This window comes from Lepidochelys kempii, chromosome 7, assembly GCF_965140285.1.
Source record: "Lepidochelys kempii isolate rLepKem1 chromosome 7, rLepKem1.hap1, whole genome shotgun sequence".
NCBI classification, from domain to species: Eukaryota; Metazoa; Chordata; order Testudines; family Cheloniidae; genus Lepidochelys; species Lepidochelys kempii.
The window spans coordinates 94,571,523-94,590,614 of record NC_136386.1 but is presented as its reverse complement, the minus strand read 5'-3'; the positions used below and the strand labels follow the sequence as shown (position 1 = coordinate 94,590,614).

At 42.7% G+C, this 19,092-nt stretch overlaps 1 protein-coding gene across 6 annotated transcripts in view; it reads left to right on the top strand.

The window, feature by feature from the left end:
• BTAF1 (B-TFIID TATA-box binding protein associated factor 1) overlaps window positions 1-19,092 on the top strand; it is a 100,529-nt gene that overhangs the window by 43,619 nt on the left and 37,818 nt on the right. For all 6 annotated transcript variants that reach the window (XM_073353922.2, XM_073353921.2, XM_073353919.2 and 3 more), the window contains exons 20-25: window positions 852-1,278; window positions 2,556-2,746; window positions 5,309-5,462; window positions 5,552-5,661; window positions 6,862-7,063; window positions 14,032-14,180. In XM_073353922.2, the coding sequence (XP_073210023.1) occupies window positions 852-1,278; window positions 2,556-2,746; window positions 5,309-5,462; window positions 5,552-5,661; window positions 6,862-7,063; window positions 14,032-14,180 (1,233 nt within the window). The remainder of the gene's footprint in view (window positions 1-851; window positions 1,279-2,555; window positions 2,747-5,308; window positions 5,463-5,551; window positions 5,662-6,861; window positions 7,064-14,031; window positions 14,181-19,092) is intronic.

The following is a 19,092-nucleotide window of genomic DNA, read 5'->3' as shown; positions in this document are numbered from 1 at the left end:
TCTTCTTGCCTGTCTCTCTTTTTCTCAGACCCCCATGCTGGTAATCCATAGAATGTCTAGCTATTTCTGGCTGGGCACAGGACAACTTAAATATAGGGAATTCCCAGACTCTCCCCCAAGCTTCAGTGACTTGCCAGTCATCTGGGTCTTGCTGCAAAATTGACTAACAGGAGTTAGGCAGATACTGAAGAACACTCTTTGGAATCAGGACTTATGTGATATCCTTCTAACCATTTATCTGTGTCCCAGATGAGGAATAGTGGGAGGGGGGTCCTGCAAGTAAGCTGGGGGAAAGCAGGGCAAAGGGAGCTGTGGGCATGAATGGAAAGAAATTATGGAATGATTAACAAAAGTGAGGAGAGACAAAGAAATTAATGATGGGAGATATTTAGAAAGGGAGAAGGAAAGGTAGTCTACTGGAGGGATGTAAGGTAAAACGCACTCGTCAGGGGTGGGGGGAAGAGAAGAAATGTCAAACAGAAGAAAATAGAAGAGGGAAAACAACTGGGCCACATTAAATATTCTACAGAAAGCTTCAATCAGGATGTAAAATGTATTTTGACATGGTGTATGTGTAGTGGGAATCCCAATTCATAGGTACCAGCTAGTACTTTTTATTCCCCATTTTAAAAAAAAAAGGGGGGGGGGCAGACATTTTAAGCAAAGCTCCCATTGGCTTCACTGGGGCCAGAATTTCACTCAGTATTAAAGTTGAAATGAAAGTGTGATCACCTGTGTCTTTAACCCAGTATTTCTTTCATCATGCACAAACCCCACCTCCTCTTTTTTAGAGGAAATCTGGTTGTGCTATAAGCACAAATTGGTTTTAACTCTAGTTTTCTTTTCATTAGGTTACTACTGTTTTCAATGAAGTTACATCAGCTTTTAATTTAAATCCTAATATTTTACAACAATTGGACAGTAAACGACAACAAGTCCAAATGACGGTTACGGAAACAAACCAGGAATGGCAAGTGTTACAGCTGCGAGTCCATACTTTTGCTGCATGTGCTGTTGTGAGCTTACAACAACTTCCAGAAAAACTAAATCCTGTCATAAAACCTTTAATGGAAACTGTCAAAAAAGAAGAGAACATACTGGTACAAAACTACGCAGCTTTGTGCGTAGCTAAGTTACTTCAACAGTGTACATCAAGATCTCCATGCCCCAACTCTAAGATCATAAAAAATCTCTGCAACTCTCTCTGTGTGGACCCACATCTTACTCCCTTAGCAGCATGTCCTGCACAACCTCAAAGCAGCCATGAAAACTCTAAAGGTATATTGTCGAAGTCTGTGTCAGTTTTTTGAAAAAAATTGCATAAATGAAATATTTGTTGTTTTTATATAGTAGATATCTACATGAGTGTTCTACTTATGTATTTAAAATCAATCAGCTGTTTTAACTTCTTGTTAGAACTGTAGGAGATGTCTGAAAAATTAGTAGCTATGTACATTTATTTTTTGAACATAGCAGTGTAGCTCAAGAATTGGTTTTAGTGAATTTTCTGGAAGTTTTTCTGTGGAAGACTTTTTAAAACACAACAAAAAAACGGACTCCTGGGATGGTTTTTAAATTGAAATGTTTCATGGAGCAGAAGTGTGATGCTATGTGGAAATGAGGGATGTGTTACTATTCTGTTAGAATAATATTGCTAGTACAATTTTACATAGAATAAACCTAATGTTGGTTGCATGCTGTAGTTCTGCAGTCTAATCATAAGACAACTGAAAATTAAATGTTCACAAATACATGTAATGATGTTAACAGAAAAAATCAGACCCTGCAAATATAGTCCTGAAAATTAATGCTTTTCCATTCTTGTGGCTGAAAAGTAAATCTCTACCTCTCAGATGAACAATCTGAATCCTAAACTTTAAGAAACAAAATTTTTGAAATATTAAATTTATTGTGACTTGACTAACATTTTATGTCCTTTTGTATGTGTGTTTAGAATTGGAAGTAAAATACTTCTGAAGTAAATTCCACGTAACACATACATATATGGTACTCACATATCTGATGAAACCTAAAAATGTGGTTGGTTAATCTTTTTAATACCACTCCTACTACTTGAAAAGTAACTGAAAAAGTAATGCTAGTTAACCCACATCTATATTAATTCTTCCTTTTAGATCTGTGGGTGCCCAAAGTATATTTCCCATCTTAAATTTCAGAGTAAAATTCTTCCGAGTCTCTACAAACAGAGATGGGGGAGTGAGTGTGCATCACGATAATTTTGGTCTGATGAGCTGCTTTCCTTAAATTCTTGCAATTATACATTCAATTTTACTATGAACTACTTGCTCACTACTAGTGTGTGGTTTCTCTCCAGAGTAGCCCAGTGGACTAGGCACACCCTAATTAGGGAGGTGTGGCTTCCATTCCTGGCTCTCACTGACGCACGGTGTGATCTGGTGCAAGTCAAATCACCTCTTTCATTATCCACAAAATGATATTTACCCTTCTTTGTAAAGCAAGTTGAGATTGTTACCACTGCCACCCATTTCTGGTACTGTATTTTAAAGTAGATTGTCAACTTTATCCTCTTATAGGACCCAACTCTGAGAGAGATGGGATGCACCATACTGTCACCAAGCACAGAGGAATAATTACTCTGTATAGACATCAGAAAGCTGCTTTTGCCATCACAAGTAGGCGAGGTCCTACACCAAAGGCTCCAAAAGCCCAAATTGCAGACCTTCCAACGGGCAGTAGTGGAAACCTCACCACAGAACTTGATGAGGTAAATAAGTTGGGTTGGTTTGTTTTTTTGTGTGTTGTTTTTTTTTTTTTTAAAGAGCTAGATTATTGATTATCATTATACTTAATAAGACATGTTCTTCTAAATGTAGCTGTATTTCAGTCAATGGAGTTACACAAAGGATGGCATAATAGTTTTTCTTAATTAAAAACTGAGTCCATGTTTACTTTTTTATGTTGTAAGCAGCATGAAGAATTTATGTTCAAATAGAGGAAGAATTAAATATCTGTAGTGGTATTAAACTTAAAATAAACTAATTCTAAAGGGAAACATTTAGTCCTGAGTAAAATAGCTATTCATGTAAATGGGACATGCAGAATTAAATTCTCAAGTACTACATTAAAAGTGTGCCCTCTCCCTGGTGTCTACGTTGGAGGGAGGGACAGAAGACTGCTCAATATGTATTACAGAAATTTGAGACAGAACCCGAAGACTTTTTAAGTATCTCTGAATTTCACATTTGTAATGTGTCAATTATTTTTGCAAGTGTTGTATTAACTAGTTGAATTAAAGAATCTGAAAGCATCCCATTAATACCTTATTCACATTAAAATCTACTTCTAAACAATTTTATTTTAAGCCATTATTTACTGTGTAAATTTGTATTTAGTATTGCTTTGGGGACCCAGTAGAAAGTAGTGTTAGACTGATACATGTAATCTATATGAATAATAGCTAGTCTTCAAACAACTGGCCACCTAGCACATCAAAGAAAAAATTTAGAACTGATCTGCTTCATACAATAGACTAGTGTAAATTCATTTGAAAAATATCATTTCTAAGGTAAGGTCACCATGGTTAAATGACAAAAATCTTTTTCTTTCTTACTCATCACTAACTTTTAGCTTGAATGTGGAAGTTGTCAGAGATGATAACTTGGCTTTGTAATTACACATTACTTAGTTCCCTTACAAACGTTCTACATACATGCCTTTTTGTAAATAATTAAGTGAATTAATTTACAATGTGCTTCCTTTTTGATATTTTAAAAGTTGAACTGGATATCTTCTGCAGAAGCTTAAGTTTTTCTAGATTATAAGTTCATAAACCATGAAAATAAATTCATATTTTATGAGTAACTCCAACCAGTAAACTGGAAATGGCATGAAATTAGTTCTGTATGCTCAATAAAAAGAGGAAGCTGTTCTCTGAGGTATTTTGTGGGGAAGAGATGCTTGCTGTGTTTTCTCTGAGGGGGAAAAAATGAAGTTTCTATAATGCCAAATAACTTATTGTGTGGCTCTGAAACTCAAGAGATGCATTTACACTAGGGAATCTTAGTGGAAAACATAGGGGGAATCTTTTATTTATTTATATAAAAAAACCTGCTCTACAAGTATACATGGCAGAGCCTTGTCTATGCTTTGGCTCCCATCAGTGCAGATTTTTCTTCTAAAACTCCTTAGTGTAGACAGATCCAAAGTATGAACTTCAACTGGATATTTGCAAAAGTAAGATGTATTTTCTGCCATGCTTACTGTTCAAAGAGCCCCATTTGCTCCACTAGGACTTAAGTGCTTAACATTAAGTACTTAATATGAGTAAGTCTGGCAGAATCTATTATATTGTAACTCAAAATTCATAGGTTTCAGCGTAGCAGCCGTATTAGTCTGTATTTGCAAAAAGAAAAGGGGTACTTGTGGCACCTTAGAGATTAACAAATTTCATAAGCAGTTATGGCCCTGATTCAGCAAGGTAGTTAAACACATGCATAACTTTAAGCAGGTGAGTAGTCCCCTTGACTTCAGTAGGACTACTCCCCTGCTTAGAGTTATGCATATGCTTAACTACCTTGTTAAATTGGGAGCTAAAACACAAGGAACTGCTAACTGGATGCTGCATAGGAACTATAAATAGTTCAGTTTGCCCTCCTGCATAATACCACTTGTAAAGAATGTAAGTGCCTGTACTGTGAACTTCCAGAGAGCAATAATCACAGAAGTTACTTCCCTTTCTCTTGGTACAGGATTCCAAAGGTATAAAAGTTGGAGCATCCCCCAACTGTCCTTCAGTATCTTCTACCACCAAAGGTGCAGCAAGCTCTGATAAGACTCTGAGAGCTTGTCTACGTGGGGAAGTTAATGAGCATCAGGTTAGGGGGTGAATTTAGAGCCAGTAGCTATTCTTCATGAACTTCCTGTGTGGAGACACTTTCTGTGCATTAACAATGGCTTTGTGTGGTTTAACTTAATACATTTCTAAAGAGTATAAGCTTATAATAATTGGACAGGGCACTCTTAGTGCACAATAAGATTCTCCACATGAGGCGTTCATGCAGAGTAGCTAGCATGCACTAGCTATTCCAGGCTTTTCCTCATGTAGACAAGCCCTGAGTCTTCCCCTTGATGAACAGTAGTGTATAATATTGGTTATGCAATCAAATTTGTTTAAGTTTGAGCCAGGGAAGGACATTCTTAATTTTATTTTTTTTTGTGCAATTTGCAGATTTGTTTAACACTTAAACCTTGCTTGAATGTAACAAGCTTTGCTTCATTTTTAAATTCCTTTAATCTACTTATTCCCTCAACCATATTTTAATTCTAGGCTCAGAAGCCATATATTGTACAGAGGAGAGGAGCTGAATTTGCCTTATCTACTATAGCTAAACATTTCGGTGCTGAAATGGTAATAGGATTGCCACATCTCTGGGATGCTATGGTTGGTCCACTAAGAAATAATATTAACCTAAACAGTTTTGGTATGTACATTTCTTATTATGTTCTTGTTTTTTTGTTTTCTTATAGCATATGTGTTATCTGAAACTGGACATCTGTTTGTTTTTAACAGATCGGAAATCCTTATTGGAAAAGGGAGATGTGTCTGCTCAGGAGTTGGTCAATTCTCTACAGGTGTTTGAAACAACAGCAGCGTCAATGGACATTCAGCTTCACCCTTTGGTAATTAGCATGTTCTACTCCAAAGTGATTTCCTGACCAAACAATTTGCATTCATTGCCATTGTTTGTTGTACTTTTTTACAATACTTCAGTTCTTTATATAGTTGTATTGCTATTAGGTTGCTTGTGTACTCTCTTCAGATCACTTATATTAGTCTCCTTAAGAAAAGAGACTGCCTCCTGCATTTTTTTTTTTATTTAGCTTCTAGATATGAAAGCTGCATGTTCTATCCCTTCTTTATGCCATGCGCCTTTTTAAATATAGTTCAATTCCATATTTGTTTTATCTACAAGGTGCAGGATAGGTCAAGAAAATCAATATCTTATTTTTTCATATATCATCTATAAAGAGGGAGGAAAGCCATTTGGAAATGTAGTTGTTGGTAATATCTGAAATTCAAGCTACAGTGCAGTTTACATTGTTTTAAAGACAACCGTAAGCTCCTTGAATTTAAATGTATTTTGTTCTGGTTCAGAGGTTTCCAAATTGTTTGTGGGGAGCTGACTGGTCATATGGGCCTGTCTCTTCTTTGCTGTTAAACTGCATTAAAGTATAGGTACAAATATAATATATTTTCCTAATTCTACTTTTCTGAATAAGCAGTTGCTGTAGTTGACTCAGGAATGTGAAATGATTTAAAGTGGAAAGAAGGGTGGTCAATACAATTATGACTAGGATAGAATGTGGTCCAATATTTCCCTATATATTCAGCAAGGAAGAAAATGACTGACTGAAAAGACTCTTCTGAACTTAAATGCCAAGATTTTAAAAAAGAGCCTCAAGTTAGTTTCCTAATTCTATATGTAAGCACTTTTTTTTTTAATTTTTTTTTAAATTTTTTTTTCAAAAGTTCTGAGCACTTAACTCTCACAGATTGAGATGATGCTTTTTCAGTTTGAAACTTCTTTCCTATCTGTAGAGTGCTTAAATTTTAAATTCAGGTTTAAGAACTTCATACATCTGTCTTGCTTTGCTAATTGACTTCTTACTGTACTGGAGAATATCCCTTGTTCCAGGTGCAAGTAAATTAGTCTTACATTATGTTTGTATGGGCAGTATGCTGTTTTTTCTCAGACCTCTCTGCATTCAGAAGTCTTAATCTGGGTATCCTTATGGTATTGACTAGGATACAATAATTGATGAAATAAATATATTTATATGCAATATAGAGATCTGACTTTCTTTTTTTTTTCTTTTCAGTTGATACAGCATTTGCCTCATCTTTATGTGTGCCTTCAGCATCCAAGCACTGCAGTGAGACACATGGTTGCTCGTTGTGTAGGTGTTATGAGCAAAATAGCTACCATGGATACAATGAATATTTTGTTAGAGAAGGTTATTCCATGGCTGGGAGCAATAGATGACAATACCAAACAAGAGGGTGCAATTGAAGCGCTTGCTTGTATCCTTGCTTGTATTATCTAAAATTGTGTGATTAGCAAAAAATACAATTTCTGTAGTGTGAAAAGTAGAAAATAAAAGTAAAATTTTGTTTTATCCTCCTAGTGTAGGATGCTGGGCTTCCGGTTGGATCACTTAAGTTGCCCATCAGATGAGCTTTTTTGCTCCTGTTGAGGTTTTAGTGGAGATAGTGTGAAAGAGAATTGCAGGATTATCTTTCCAATGAAAACTGAAAGGCAACAAGTTTTTAAAATGATAAAATTGTATGCATATCATGTAATGAATCTGTGGCAGATTACCATCAAGGCCCATAGCTAAATAGGACTATCAAAAAAATTAAACCTATTAAGTGGATAATATCTAACCTTAAGAACTTGGAGAGTTATTTAAACATTCTTGCTTAAGACATTAGCCAACCACTAACTGCCTAGGGTACTTCTGAAGCATCTGTCCCTGTTAGAGGCAGGATTCCAGACTCTGACTTACTGATGTGATCCAATGTGGCAATTCCCATGTTGCAAACAATATGTACAAAGGGTTGTTCATATACCCCTTTTATTTCATGTCTGTCTTCATATGTAAGACAGCTCTCTGTCCTATATACCCGAACAGTTGTGATACCTTCAGTGTTTTTTGTCTTTTTTGAAATCTGGTAAATATGTGTGTTAAATTATTTGTCCCAAAATGCAGGATTTGTAGTGATAATAGAAGTTGGAACAACAAATGCAGCGTTCTTCTTCAAGTGCTTTTCCCTGTGGGTGCTTTTCTTCAGATGCATGCATGCCCATGCACCTTTGATTGGAAATTTTTTATGGCAGTGTTTACAGGTCCAAGCCCGCGCCCTACACATCCTCAAGCTTCAATCTGAGAGTTTATAGGGAAGGGCAGACTCGCTCCTGCTTCAGTTCCTTTTCAACCACCTGTAGCCTGAGACAGAGCCTTGTGGTGTCTTAGTTAGATGAAATTACTGTAAAGTGGGTCCATAACTGTTGAATAACCATACTCAAAGCGTAGTTATCAATGATCCGTTGTTCAGCTGGGAGGCCATATCTAGTGGGGCCCTGCAGGGGTCTGACATAGGTAGGGCCCTACCAAATTCACATTCCATTTTGGTCAATTTCACTGTCATAGGATTTTAAAAATCATAAATTTCATGAGTTCAGACATTTAAATGTATAATTTCAGTGTTGTAATTGTAGGGATCCTGATTCAAAAAGGAGTTGTGTGGTGGTCACAAGGTTGTTGTAGGGGGTAGAGGTGGTCGTACTGCTATTCTTACTTCGGCGCTGCCGCTGGCTGCAGCACTGCTTTCAGAGCTGGGCAGCTGGAGGGCAGTGGCTCCTAGCCAGGAGCCCAGTTCTGAAGGCAAAGCCACCTCTAGCAGCAGCGCAGAAGTAAGGATGGCATGGTATGGAATTGTCACTCTTACTTCTGTAATGCTGCTGGTGGGGCATTGCTTTCAGAGCTAGGCACCTGGCCAATAGCCACTGCTCTCTGGCTGCCTAGCTCTGAAGGCAGCATAGAAATAAGGGTGGCAATACCACGACCCCCCCTAAAATCCTTGAGGACCACCCCAACCCCACCGCAACTCCCTTTTTGGTCAGGACTCCCAGTTTGAGAAATGCTGGTCTCCCCCGTGAAATCTGTACAGTATAGGATAAAAGCACACACAAGACCAGATTTCCTGGTCCATGATGCATTTTTCATGGCCATGAAAAATTTGGTAGGGCCCTAGTCATGGGTACGGTACTAGTCAATGTTTTCATTATTTGACTTGAATAATGGAGTAGACAGTATGCTTATAAAAATTTGTGGATGACCCCAAGGTGGGGGAGGGGGTTGCTAGCACTTTGGAGGACAGTATTAGAATTCAGAATGACTTTGATGAATTAGTCTGAAATAATCAAGAAGAAAGACAAGTGCAATGTGTACTACATTTGAGGAAAAATCAAATCCCCAACTACAAATGGGGAATAACTGCCTTGGTGGTAGTACTACGGAAAAGGATGTGGGAGGTATAGTGCATCACAAATTGAATATGAGCCAGCAGTGTGATGCAGTTATGAAAAAGACACTCCAGAATGGCATTAGCATTAACATGAGTGTCAGTCATAAGACATTGGAGGTAATTGTCTGCTCTACTCGGCACTGGAGAGGCCTCCAACACAGCACTTGAGCTAGTTCTGGGTACCACATTTTAGGAAAGGTGAGGATAAATTGGAGAGAATCTGGAGGAGAGCAATGAAAATGATTTAGAGAACCTCACCTTACAAGGAAAATTTTAAAAACTGGGCATGTTTAGTCTTGAGAAAAGAAGACGGAGGGAATGGGGACCAGGGACCTGATAAGTCTTCAAATACGTTGAGGGCAATTTTAAAGAGAAACAGTGATCTGTTGTTCTCCCTGTCCACTGAAGATAGGACAATAAGTAATCAGCTTAAACTGCAGGAAGGGAGATTTAGGTTAGATATTAAGAAAAACTTTATCAGGATGGTAGCACTGGAATAGGCTTCCAAAGGCAGTTATGGAATCTCCATCATTGGAGGTTTCTAAGAACAGATTGGACAAACACCTGTCCGGGATAGTCTAGTTTTACTTGGGTCGTGCCTCAGTGCAGTGGGCTGGACTAGATGAGCTCTCAAGGTTTCTTCCAGCCCTACATATACATGATTCTGCGTTTTTGTTTTGCCAGCAGCTGTCTACTTTGACAACTGGCTTCTCTGGGGCTGGCCCCTTGTAGAGGTTCAGTCTGCAGGCTTTAAGGCTCTGGTCCTGTTCTGCTCTTTGAGGCTGAGTTTAGAATTGTCTATCTTGATGCCAGTCCAGTGCATCAAGTTTATAGAAATTACGCTTGATTCCAGAACCACTAGAGCTTTCTTGCCATCAGATTCAGCAACCTAATCTTGGACATTCAGAGGAGTCCTCAAACTATACGTTGGATCTGCCTGTAAGCTGTTAGGTTACATTTGTTATGTCCCACAAATGTTGGGGTTGATTTGCAATATCTCCAAGCCTAGGTCAGGACAGTCTACGAACCCAACAAACACAGCTTGGCCAAGAGGGTGTCTATTCTGCAGAAGATTCTCAACTCCCTCGGTGGAAGGATCCCAGTAAAATCTGTCTGGGACCCCATTTATGTGCCTTTTCTCTTTGTCAGAGAGCCTGCACCATCTTGGGATTCAACTTTGTCCCAAGTGCTCTGATGAAACCATTCTTCAAGCCCATGGTGAGCTGCTCTCTGCTTCATTTGTCTTTCAAGACCTCCTGCTTAGTAGCAATCACCTTGGCTAGGAGATTTGAGGAATTGGGCGCCCTTATGGCTGATCCACCTTGCACAGTTTTTTCTGCCGGGACAAAGTGACGTTTCATCAACACCCTCGTTTCCTACCCTAGATCTTTTCATACAGCCATATTTAATCAGAATATTCAGTTGCTATTCTACCCTAAACCTCACAGTTCTAGGAAAGAAACTGATCTTCACATCCTAGATGTTAGAAGAACTGTAGGCATCTACCTCCATAGTACCAAAGCCTCCCCTAGGCTCTTTGTTTCTATATATCTGCTCAAAGACTGTCTAAATGGGTTTTGGGCTGTATTCTGTCATGCTCTGAAGCTTCTGCATGGCACCCTTCTTCTAGGGTGACTGCCCACTGTACTAGGGAACGGTTTCCCTCTATGGCTCTGCTTAAAAACTGCTACTGTTTTAGACATCTGTAAGGCCACCCCCTGATTTTTCCAAGCACTAAGCAAGTGCAGCCTTTGGGATGGCTGTCTTCCGATCGGTACTAGACCCTGCCAGCTCCTAACTCAGTAGTCTGGGCACTGCTAGGGAGTCACCTGAAGTGGCTCACCCATAGGGACCACTACTCAAAGGAGAGGTTACTCACCTGTACAGAAACTGGAGTTCTTTGAGGTGCTTTGTCCCTATGGGTGCTCCACTAGCTGCTCTTCTTCCCCTCTGCTTTTGAGTCCTGGTCTCTCACCAAGTTGCATGGTAGAGAATGAACTGGAGCAGCAGCGGGTCTGCCCTTCCCTACATATCTTCAGACCAGAGCACAAGGAGATGTAGAGCAGAGGTGCAAACCCATGGATTCTGCTGTTGAAAATCTCTGATCAAAGGCATGTGGGCATGCATGCATGTATGAATTGGAGCATCCATAGCGACAAAACATCTCAAAGAACTCCAGTTACCGTGTAGGTAAGTAATCTCTCCTTTCGTTGGTAATATCAGAGAAAAAATTTTTAATAGAAAAAGCCCAAACTACTCTGAGCCTTTTTAAAGAAAATAGTTCTAATCTAACCAAAGCAAATGACCTCCTAACTGAACAGAGAAGGCAGGTAACTATTTTTGTCTTCATTTTAAAGATTGAAATGATTGTATGAACCATCTTGAAGACTGGTAGAAACTTCTCAGAACCAAAGAAAGCTTCACTTTCAAATGACTGAAAATAAACAAATTATCTTGATTTATTTGCATGTGAAATAACAGAGCAAATGAGCCAACAGTGATTTCTGGATCTGAAGCAGAAGGGAAACCTTTAGCCTGTATCCAGTAGAATGAGCTATTACTTCATAGTTTCAATCAGAATGCAAAATCTTACAAAATTGGTAGTGTGTTTATGACCACCCACCCTATTTTTCTGCTTGACATTTTTCTCCTTTTATGGTGTCAGTAATTTCCATATTTTGAGTTACTCAGCACTTAGTCTGAGTAATGATATGCACTATCACAGTCTGCAGTATCTGCTACAGAACATGAAGATTTCTGGCAATAGCAGTATGCTGGTGCTTATCACTAATGGTACATTAAATCTTTGGATTGTGCAGTTTTCAGTGTCGGAGGACCTATTTAGTCCTATTGTGTGTCCAGCCTAGAATTTTTTTGTGCTACTTTAGTTAAACTTTTAAAAAATATTATGGGGGTGTCACAAGCAACTCTGTAGTGTAGCACATGTTAAAATTTTGCATTTTCAGGAGGCTAAAATCCCTCTGTTTGGTCTCCAGTTATCTTAGTTGTTGCAAAATTGAATTTTCTAGTTAATTTTTTAGGAAAAAGTTTACTAACTTTTGGAAGTTTGTCATTGTGTTCAGATTTCTTTGCATTTCTCTAGCTAAACAGCCATGTCACCTACCCAGGGGAACCCTCAATGCACCAGTGCCTCTGTGTAGAAATTCTGATTCCTGGATGCTGCTGCCTGATGTGCTGGTGATATAAGGCAGTATGGAGGAATGCTTTTAAGTACTGATGCCTTGATCAAAACTATCTAGGCTACATCTGTACAGCTGCAGATCGCCATTCAGTCCCTCACATCAACTTAAACTCTCACCTGTTACCACCTTTCCCCATCAGCTCTTCTGGTGCACCATGCAGCGATACCAGGGAGAGCCAAAGGGGTTGAGAAAGTATGTGGGGACTAAGCTGACATAGGAGGAGCTGATAGATACTACATTCTGATGAACCGTAACCAGTTTGTTGGAGCTCTCTTCCACCCCACTTGTTTCCCATCTACCTCATGCACAGCCCACACATGACCTAGCCCTCTGCAGCTCTGCGTCCACTTTACTCTTCTCTCTTGCATTGCATCCGTGCCCTCATACCACCCTGCTTCCCACAGTTTGCTCCCAAATATTTTTCCCATACATCACTAGCTCCACTCCGCTATCCACATTCCCCACCATGCCTCCCTCCGATATAAACATTTAGGTTTTATTTATTTATATTATATTATATTATTGATAAAAGCTGTATATGTAGGGAAGCATAGTGATGGGAGGGAGACCAGGCTCATAGTGGTGACTGGGGATATAGATGGACACAACTAGCAACTTTCTGCCTCTTTTATGGTTTATACCTCATCTAAACCTTGCAATTCACAATTATAATTTAGCTTTCTCCTCCATATCTCTCTGATCCATTAGTCATAATTCATATGCCTCCTCAACAGAAAATATGCAATCTTAATTCCGATCACATAAATATTGCAAAAACAAATTTTATCACCTAAATAATAATTGTTTGTAGCATTAATACTATTTTCCAAGATGAATACTAGTTCTGCTTTCGAAAGAAAAGCATTCTGTCCCTTATCAGCTAAAAATCTACATCGTACACACGAACACTCCACTTCAGTATTTTTCAGATAATTCATAAAGATCCAATTTCTAACCCTCTATGCCAGGGGTGGGCAAACTTTTTGGCCCAAGGGCCACATCGGGGTTTCAAAACTATATGGAGGGCTGGGTAGGGAAGGTTGTGCTTCCTCAAACAGCCTGGCCCCCACCCCCTGACTGCCTGGCCTCAGAATCCCCGACCCATCCAACCCCTCCCCTGCTCCTTGTCCCCGACCCCCTCCCCGGGAACTGCACCCCCTATCCAGCCCCCCTTCTTCCTGTCCCCTGACTGCCCCGACCCCTATCCACACCCCTGCCCCTTGACAGGCCCCCCGGGATTCCCACGCCTATCCAGTCCCCCGTTTCCTGACCACACCCCGAACCTCCGTCCCATCCAACTGCTCCCTGTCCCCTGACTGCCCCCCGCCCCCTTACCATGCCAGAGCCAGCCACGCTGCCCATCAAGAGCTCTCGCCCCCCCGGAGATGTGTAGTCTACGTCAATCTACATTTGACTTCTTAAAATGTCAACATGATTTCTGTTTAGTTTAAACTTTAATTTTGAAACTCCTTTGGCGAGATGAAGCCTCTGTTTTGTTTTCAGTGTTCCTTTCAAAGAATTGCAGCATTTCTAGGAGGGTCACCCTTAAATAACTAATTGATATATGCATTTCTGAAATTGTCTCCCCCGATATATTTGTATAAAATTCTACTCCTGTTGACTTAATGATACAAATTTTTTGCTGATGTACAGAATATGATTGAAGTTTTGACTACTAATCGCAAGTACAAAATATACCATTTGTGGTGTAAAGCAGGTACTGAACCGGTTAAAATATTTCCTTAATAACAAATACAGCTGTAATGGAACAGCTAGATGTTGGTATTGTTCCATATATTGTCCTTCTAGTGGTCCCAGTTTTGGGTCGAATGAGTGATCAGACGGACAGTGTACGTTTCATGGCTACTCAGTGCTTTGCAACACTAATTAGACTAATGCCCCTTGAGGTAAGTTGGAGTTATGTTTGAATACATGTGTTCTTTGTCCTCTTATTGTTCACTAGCCACAAGGAACCAACTTAGTTCTCACATAGGTTCAGTTCAGATAGAAGTCACTAGGAGGGGCACCTGTGTGTATATAAGGGCAAAAATGAGATACTAGTAATGAAAATAAAATTCTAGTGAATGGTATACATTGTCCTTTATCCCTAGCTGACCTCTCTGAAAAATCTAAATGAAGATCAAGTACAGTTTTAAATATATTGCAGGCACCTTAAGAAGTAACCAGTTTTTCTTCAAGTGCATGCTCATGTTGATTCCATTCTAGGCTTGTGTGTGTCCACATGCACAGTTGTCAGAGACTTTTGCCTTAGTGGTATCCATAGGATCAGCTGTGGTGCCCCCTTGAGTGCCCTGTTCATGCGTCAGTATATTAGGCACTGCTGACCCTATGTCCTCTCAGTTCCTTCTTGCCGCCCGTGATGGTTGGTTGGAGCGTCTTGTCTTGCAAATTGCAAGAGCATTAACGGTTCTTTACAGTCTTTGTTTATCTCGGGGTTCTCAAATTTCATTGCACCACAACTCCCTTCTGACAACAAAAATTACTGCACAACCCCAGGAGGAGGGACTGAAGCCTGAGGCCCACCACCTAGGCAAAGGGCCTGTAACCTGATCACCACAGCCCAGAGTTGAAGCCCTCAGTCTTCGGCTTTGGCCCTGCCTGAGGGGCTAGGGCTTGGGCCCCAGCAAGTCTAAGACCAGCCCTTGCAACCCCCTTAAAACAAGGTCACAACCCATATTAGGGTCCTAACCCACAGTTTGAGAACCACTGGTTTATCTTTTTTTGTATAAATAGTTTGTAGGTATAAACCTTCAAACCATGCTCATCGAGCAGTAGGCTGATGCCTAACCGTGACACACACACACGCGCGCACACACCCCCACAGCTGTTTTAAGTGTTTGGCGGAATCCCATAGAAAGGACAAGTGTTGAATCTGTAAAAACTTTCTACCTAGAACTCAAAAGAAGCGGGGTGTCTGCTTGAGGGCCCTCCTGTTGGAGGCTGCGATTCGCCCTGCATCGGAGCCCTCCCACTTGGATACCACGCTGGCGCTTCAGTGCAAAGTGCTCCGCCTGGCACCATTCCCCCTCACTGGTGCCTAAGAAATGGCAAAAGAATAAGAACCCCCCAGCACTGGAAGGGAAAGGGGCTCTGGGCAAATGACCTATGTCAGGCCATGTGCCCTCCCTGGGGCTTCATTGGTGTACCATAGAGGTCTGACCCCCCCCCCCCCAAAGCCTGGCCAGAGATCCAACTCCAGAGACAAGTAGGGGACCCCGGTCTCTCCCAGAGCCCTCATTGCCCGAAGCAGCCCCGGTAGCTAAAGAACAAGTAGGCCGACTGGCACCGCAGATGCTGCATCAGGTGACAGACTCCTCTAAGACCCTGACATCTAGGGGCAAGCTGATCATGGTACTGCCTCATAGGGCAGTGGAACACCCTCTGTCACTGGACCGCAGGCTCAGATCTCCATCTCCACGGCCTCGGACCCTGGCACAGTATCCTAGCTCTCTGACCAGAAGGCCCAGGTCCTCAACGAGCTCTTCCTCTACGAGACATGAGACACTGGAGTTGCAGCACCAGTCCCCATACCACTGGAACGATGAGCCTTCCCATCAAAGATCGCCGCAACCTAGCTCACCTTCACCCAGATGGTCTCGCAGATGTTGGTCCCAGCGAGGCTGGGGTCACTTGTCATGACAGCAGTCCCCTTCCCCTCGGTATCGATTGTCAGGCAGGTGGTGTTCCTCACCCTTGCCTTGCTGGTTGCCAACCAGAATCAGTTGGCAGACTCAGGCCTCGATGGCTCCGCCCTGATCACCAGAAGAGCAATGGTCCAAGTCAAACCAGGAGTTCAGCCCCTTGCCATGGAGGGGTGATTCGCCACTGGCGTGGACCTCGTGGCAGCAGGGACAGTGGCCCACTCAATGGCCATACTGGAACCCGTGCGAATGTGCTAGTAATGCCGGTCCCATTTTCCCACCAGTCCTCCTGGGCCACCTCAGACAAACCAGCCCTGGCACCACCAGCACTGGAGTCAGAACACGGTACCGAATCCAATCCGGGAGAGCTCACTGAACTCCAGCACCTAAGAAGCCATCCCCAGAGAGGGTGGGGGGAACCTGCTCCTCCATAGGTGGTGCAGTCGTTGTCACCGGACAAAGTGGTGGCGGGTCCCTCCCAAACAGACAGTCCTCCTGATGACTTCAGGGAGCACCAGGCCCTCCTTACAAGGGTGGCTACTAATTTGAACATACAAATTGAGGCGGTGTCAGGCAAGCTCTTTAACATTATATCCTCCTCCACCGTGGCCTGGGTTGCACTGCCTATCCACCCAGGGGTCCTTAAAATTGCAAAATCGCTGTTGCAAACCTCCACCTCCATTCTGCCGCCTTTGAAGTTGGTGGAAAAGAAGTATTACATCCCTGAAGAAGGGTTTGAATATCTGTATCCATACCCTCTAGCAACATCACTAGTTGTCTGCTGTTAATGAAAGGGACAGGAAGGGCCAAGTCAGTGTCACGCCAAAAAAAAGATGCCAAAAGACTGGACTTATTTGACAGAAAGATTTATTCAATGGCAAGCCTGAAATTTCGGGTGTCTAACCACCAGGCCCTATTAGGCAGATACAATTTTAACCTGTGAGATTCCCTTAACAAATTCAAATAGGCCCTTCCACAAGATCGAGCCCGGGAGTTCACTGCTTCGATGGACAAGGGCACAGCAGTGGCGAGGGGGCCCCTCCAAATAGCCTGGGATGCTACTGACTCAGTGGCTAGGGTGGTCACCTCCATGGTGACCGTGAGGTGCCATTCCTGGCTGCAGTCGTCCAGGTTGTCCCAGCAGATGCAGGCCACTATTCAGGACCTCCTGTTTGAAGGGGTGTGGCTCTTCTCCGAGCTCACAGACTTGACTCCTGGGCCACCCTCTGCTCCTTGGGCCTTCACACTCCTCAGCAGGCCAGGAAGCTGTTACGCCCTCTGCCTCCTCCACCCCTGCAGTCTAGGCCCTGGGGAACTCCACAGTTGGGTTCCTGCAAGAGGAAGGACAGAGACCAAGGGATCTAAGCAGCAACACCCATCATCTTCCCACTAGTCTGCTCAGTCTGACTCCCTCCCCCCACCCCCGAACCAAGGAGGCCAGAAGCAATCATTTTGTGGGTGCACCCGAGCACAAAGCAGATGGCCTCAGCAGGACCTTCTTGCTACAAGAGGTCCCTCCATTCAGAAGTGGTCAGCTTCGTCTTCCACAAGTGGGGAACTCCCAGGTGGACCTGTTTGCGTCCAGACAGAACAGGAAATGCCATGTTTTTCTGCTCAATTCTGGGGATCGACAGAGGCTCCCTTTTAGATGCTTTTCTGCTCATGTTGTCGGGGGCTCTGTTTTACGCCTTCCCCCCCAGTACCATTAATTCAGAGTCTTCATGAAGATCAAGCAGGACAGGGCAAAGGTAATCCTCATAGTGCCAGCTTGGCCACACCAGCACTGGTTTGGCTTGTTCCTGAACCTCTCCCTGGCCATTCCGTTGCAGCTACTGCTGAAGCCAGACCTCCTATCCTAGAACCATGGCAGACTCCCGCATGGTTAAATGCTCAGGAGCCGCAGTGCTCGGTCGATATCCAACAGGTCAGTGGACAGTAGAAAGCTGTCCACCAGAGCAACCTACCTGGCCAAATGGAAGCGGTTCGTCTGTTGGACCTCGCACAAAGGCGTTCAGCCTGAGTGAGCCTCACTGCAGTTAATCCTGGACTACCTTCTGCATCTCAGTCTCCAAGGCCTGTCCCTTTCATCTGTCAAGGACCACTTGGCGGCTATCTCGGCTTTCTATCCGCTGCTCAAGGGAAGGTCTGTTTTTGCCCAGGACATGACTGCCAGGTTCCTCAAGGGCCTTGAGCGCCTCTACCCGCATGTCAGGGATCCCGTTCCTCCATGGGACCTGAATCTGATGCTGTAACGGCTCACAAGACCCCATTTTTGAGCCTCTGGCTTCCTGCTCTCTCCTTCTCCTTTCCTGGTTACAGTAACATCTGCCCACCCAGCCTCTGAGATTAGGGAGCTCACCTCAGAACTGCCCTAAACTGTCTTTTACAAAGACAAGCTCCAGCTGACTCCACACCCTGCTTTCCTGCCCAAGGTGGTCTCTCCGTTTCATATGGTCCAGGACACTCACTTACCTGGCTCTTTTTTCTTCTAAAGCCGCGTAAGTCGGAGGAAGAGCGTAGGCTGCATTCCCTAGACGTCAGGAGGGAGTTGTCCTTCATTGAAAGCACCAGGCCATTCTGTAAGTTGATGCAATTCGTCTCTGTGGCTGATAGGATGATGAAAGGTCGCCCAGTGTCTGCTCAAAGAATTTCTTTGTGGATCACCACCTGCATTCACTGCTGCTACGATCAGGCAAAAGTGCCATTCCTGGCAATTGTAACTGCCCACTCGACCAGGGTGCAGGCCTCTTTGGCAGCTTTTCTGGCCCAAGTGCCTATCCAGGGCATCTATAGGGCAGCTACCTGATCGTCCCTCCATACATTCACGTCCCACTATGCACTTACCCAGCAGGCCTGGGACAAAGCTGGCTTTGGTAGGGCAGTATTACAAGCTGCTAAACTGTGAACTCTGAGCCCACCTCCAAGGATACTGCTTGTGAGTCACCTAGAATGGAATGAGCAAGCACTCGAAGAAAAAACTGTTACCTACCTTTTCGTAACTAACTGTTCTTCAAGATGTTGCTCATGTCCATTCTATTACCCGCCTTCCTACCGCTCTGTCAGAGTTGCTGGCAAGAAGGAACTGAGGGGGTGTAGGGTTGGCCGCACCCAATATACCAATGCATGAGCACAGCTCTCAAGGGGGCGCTGCAGCTGA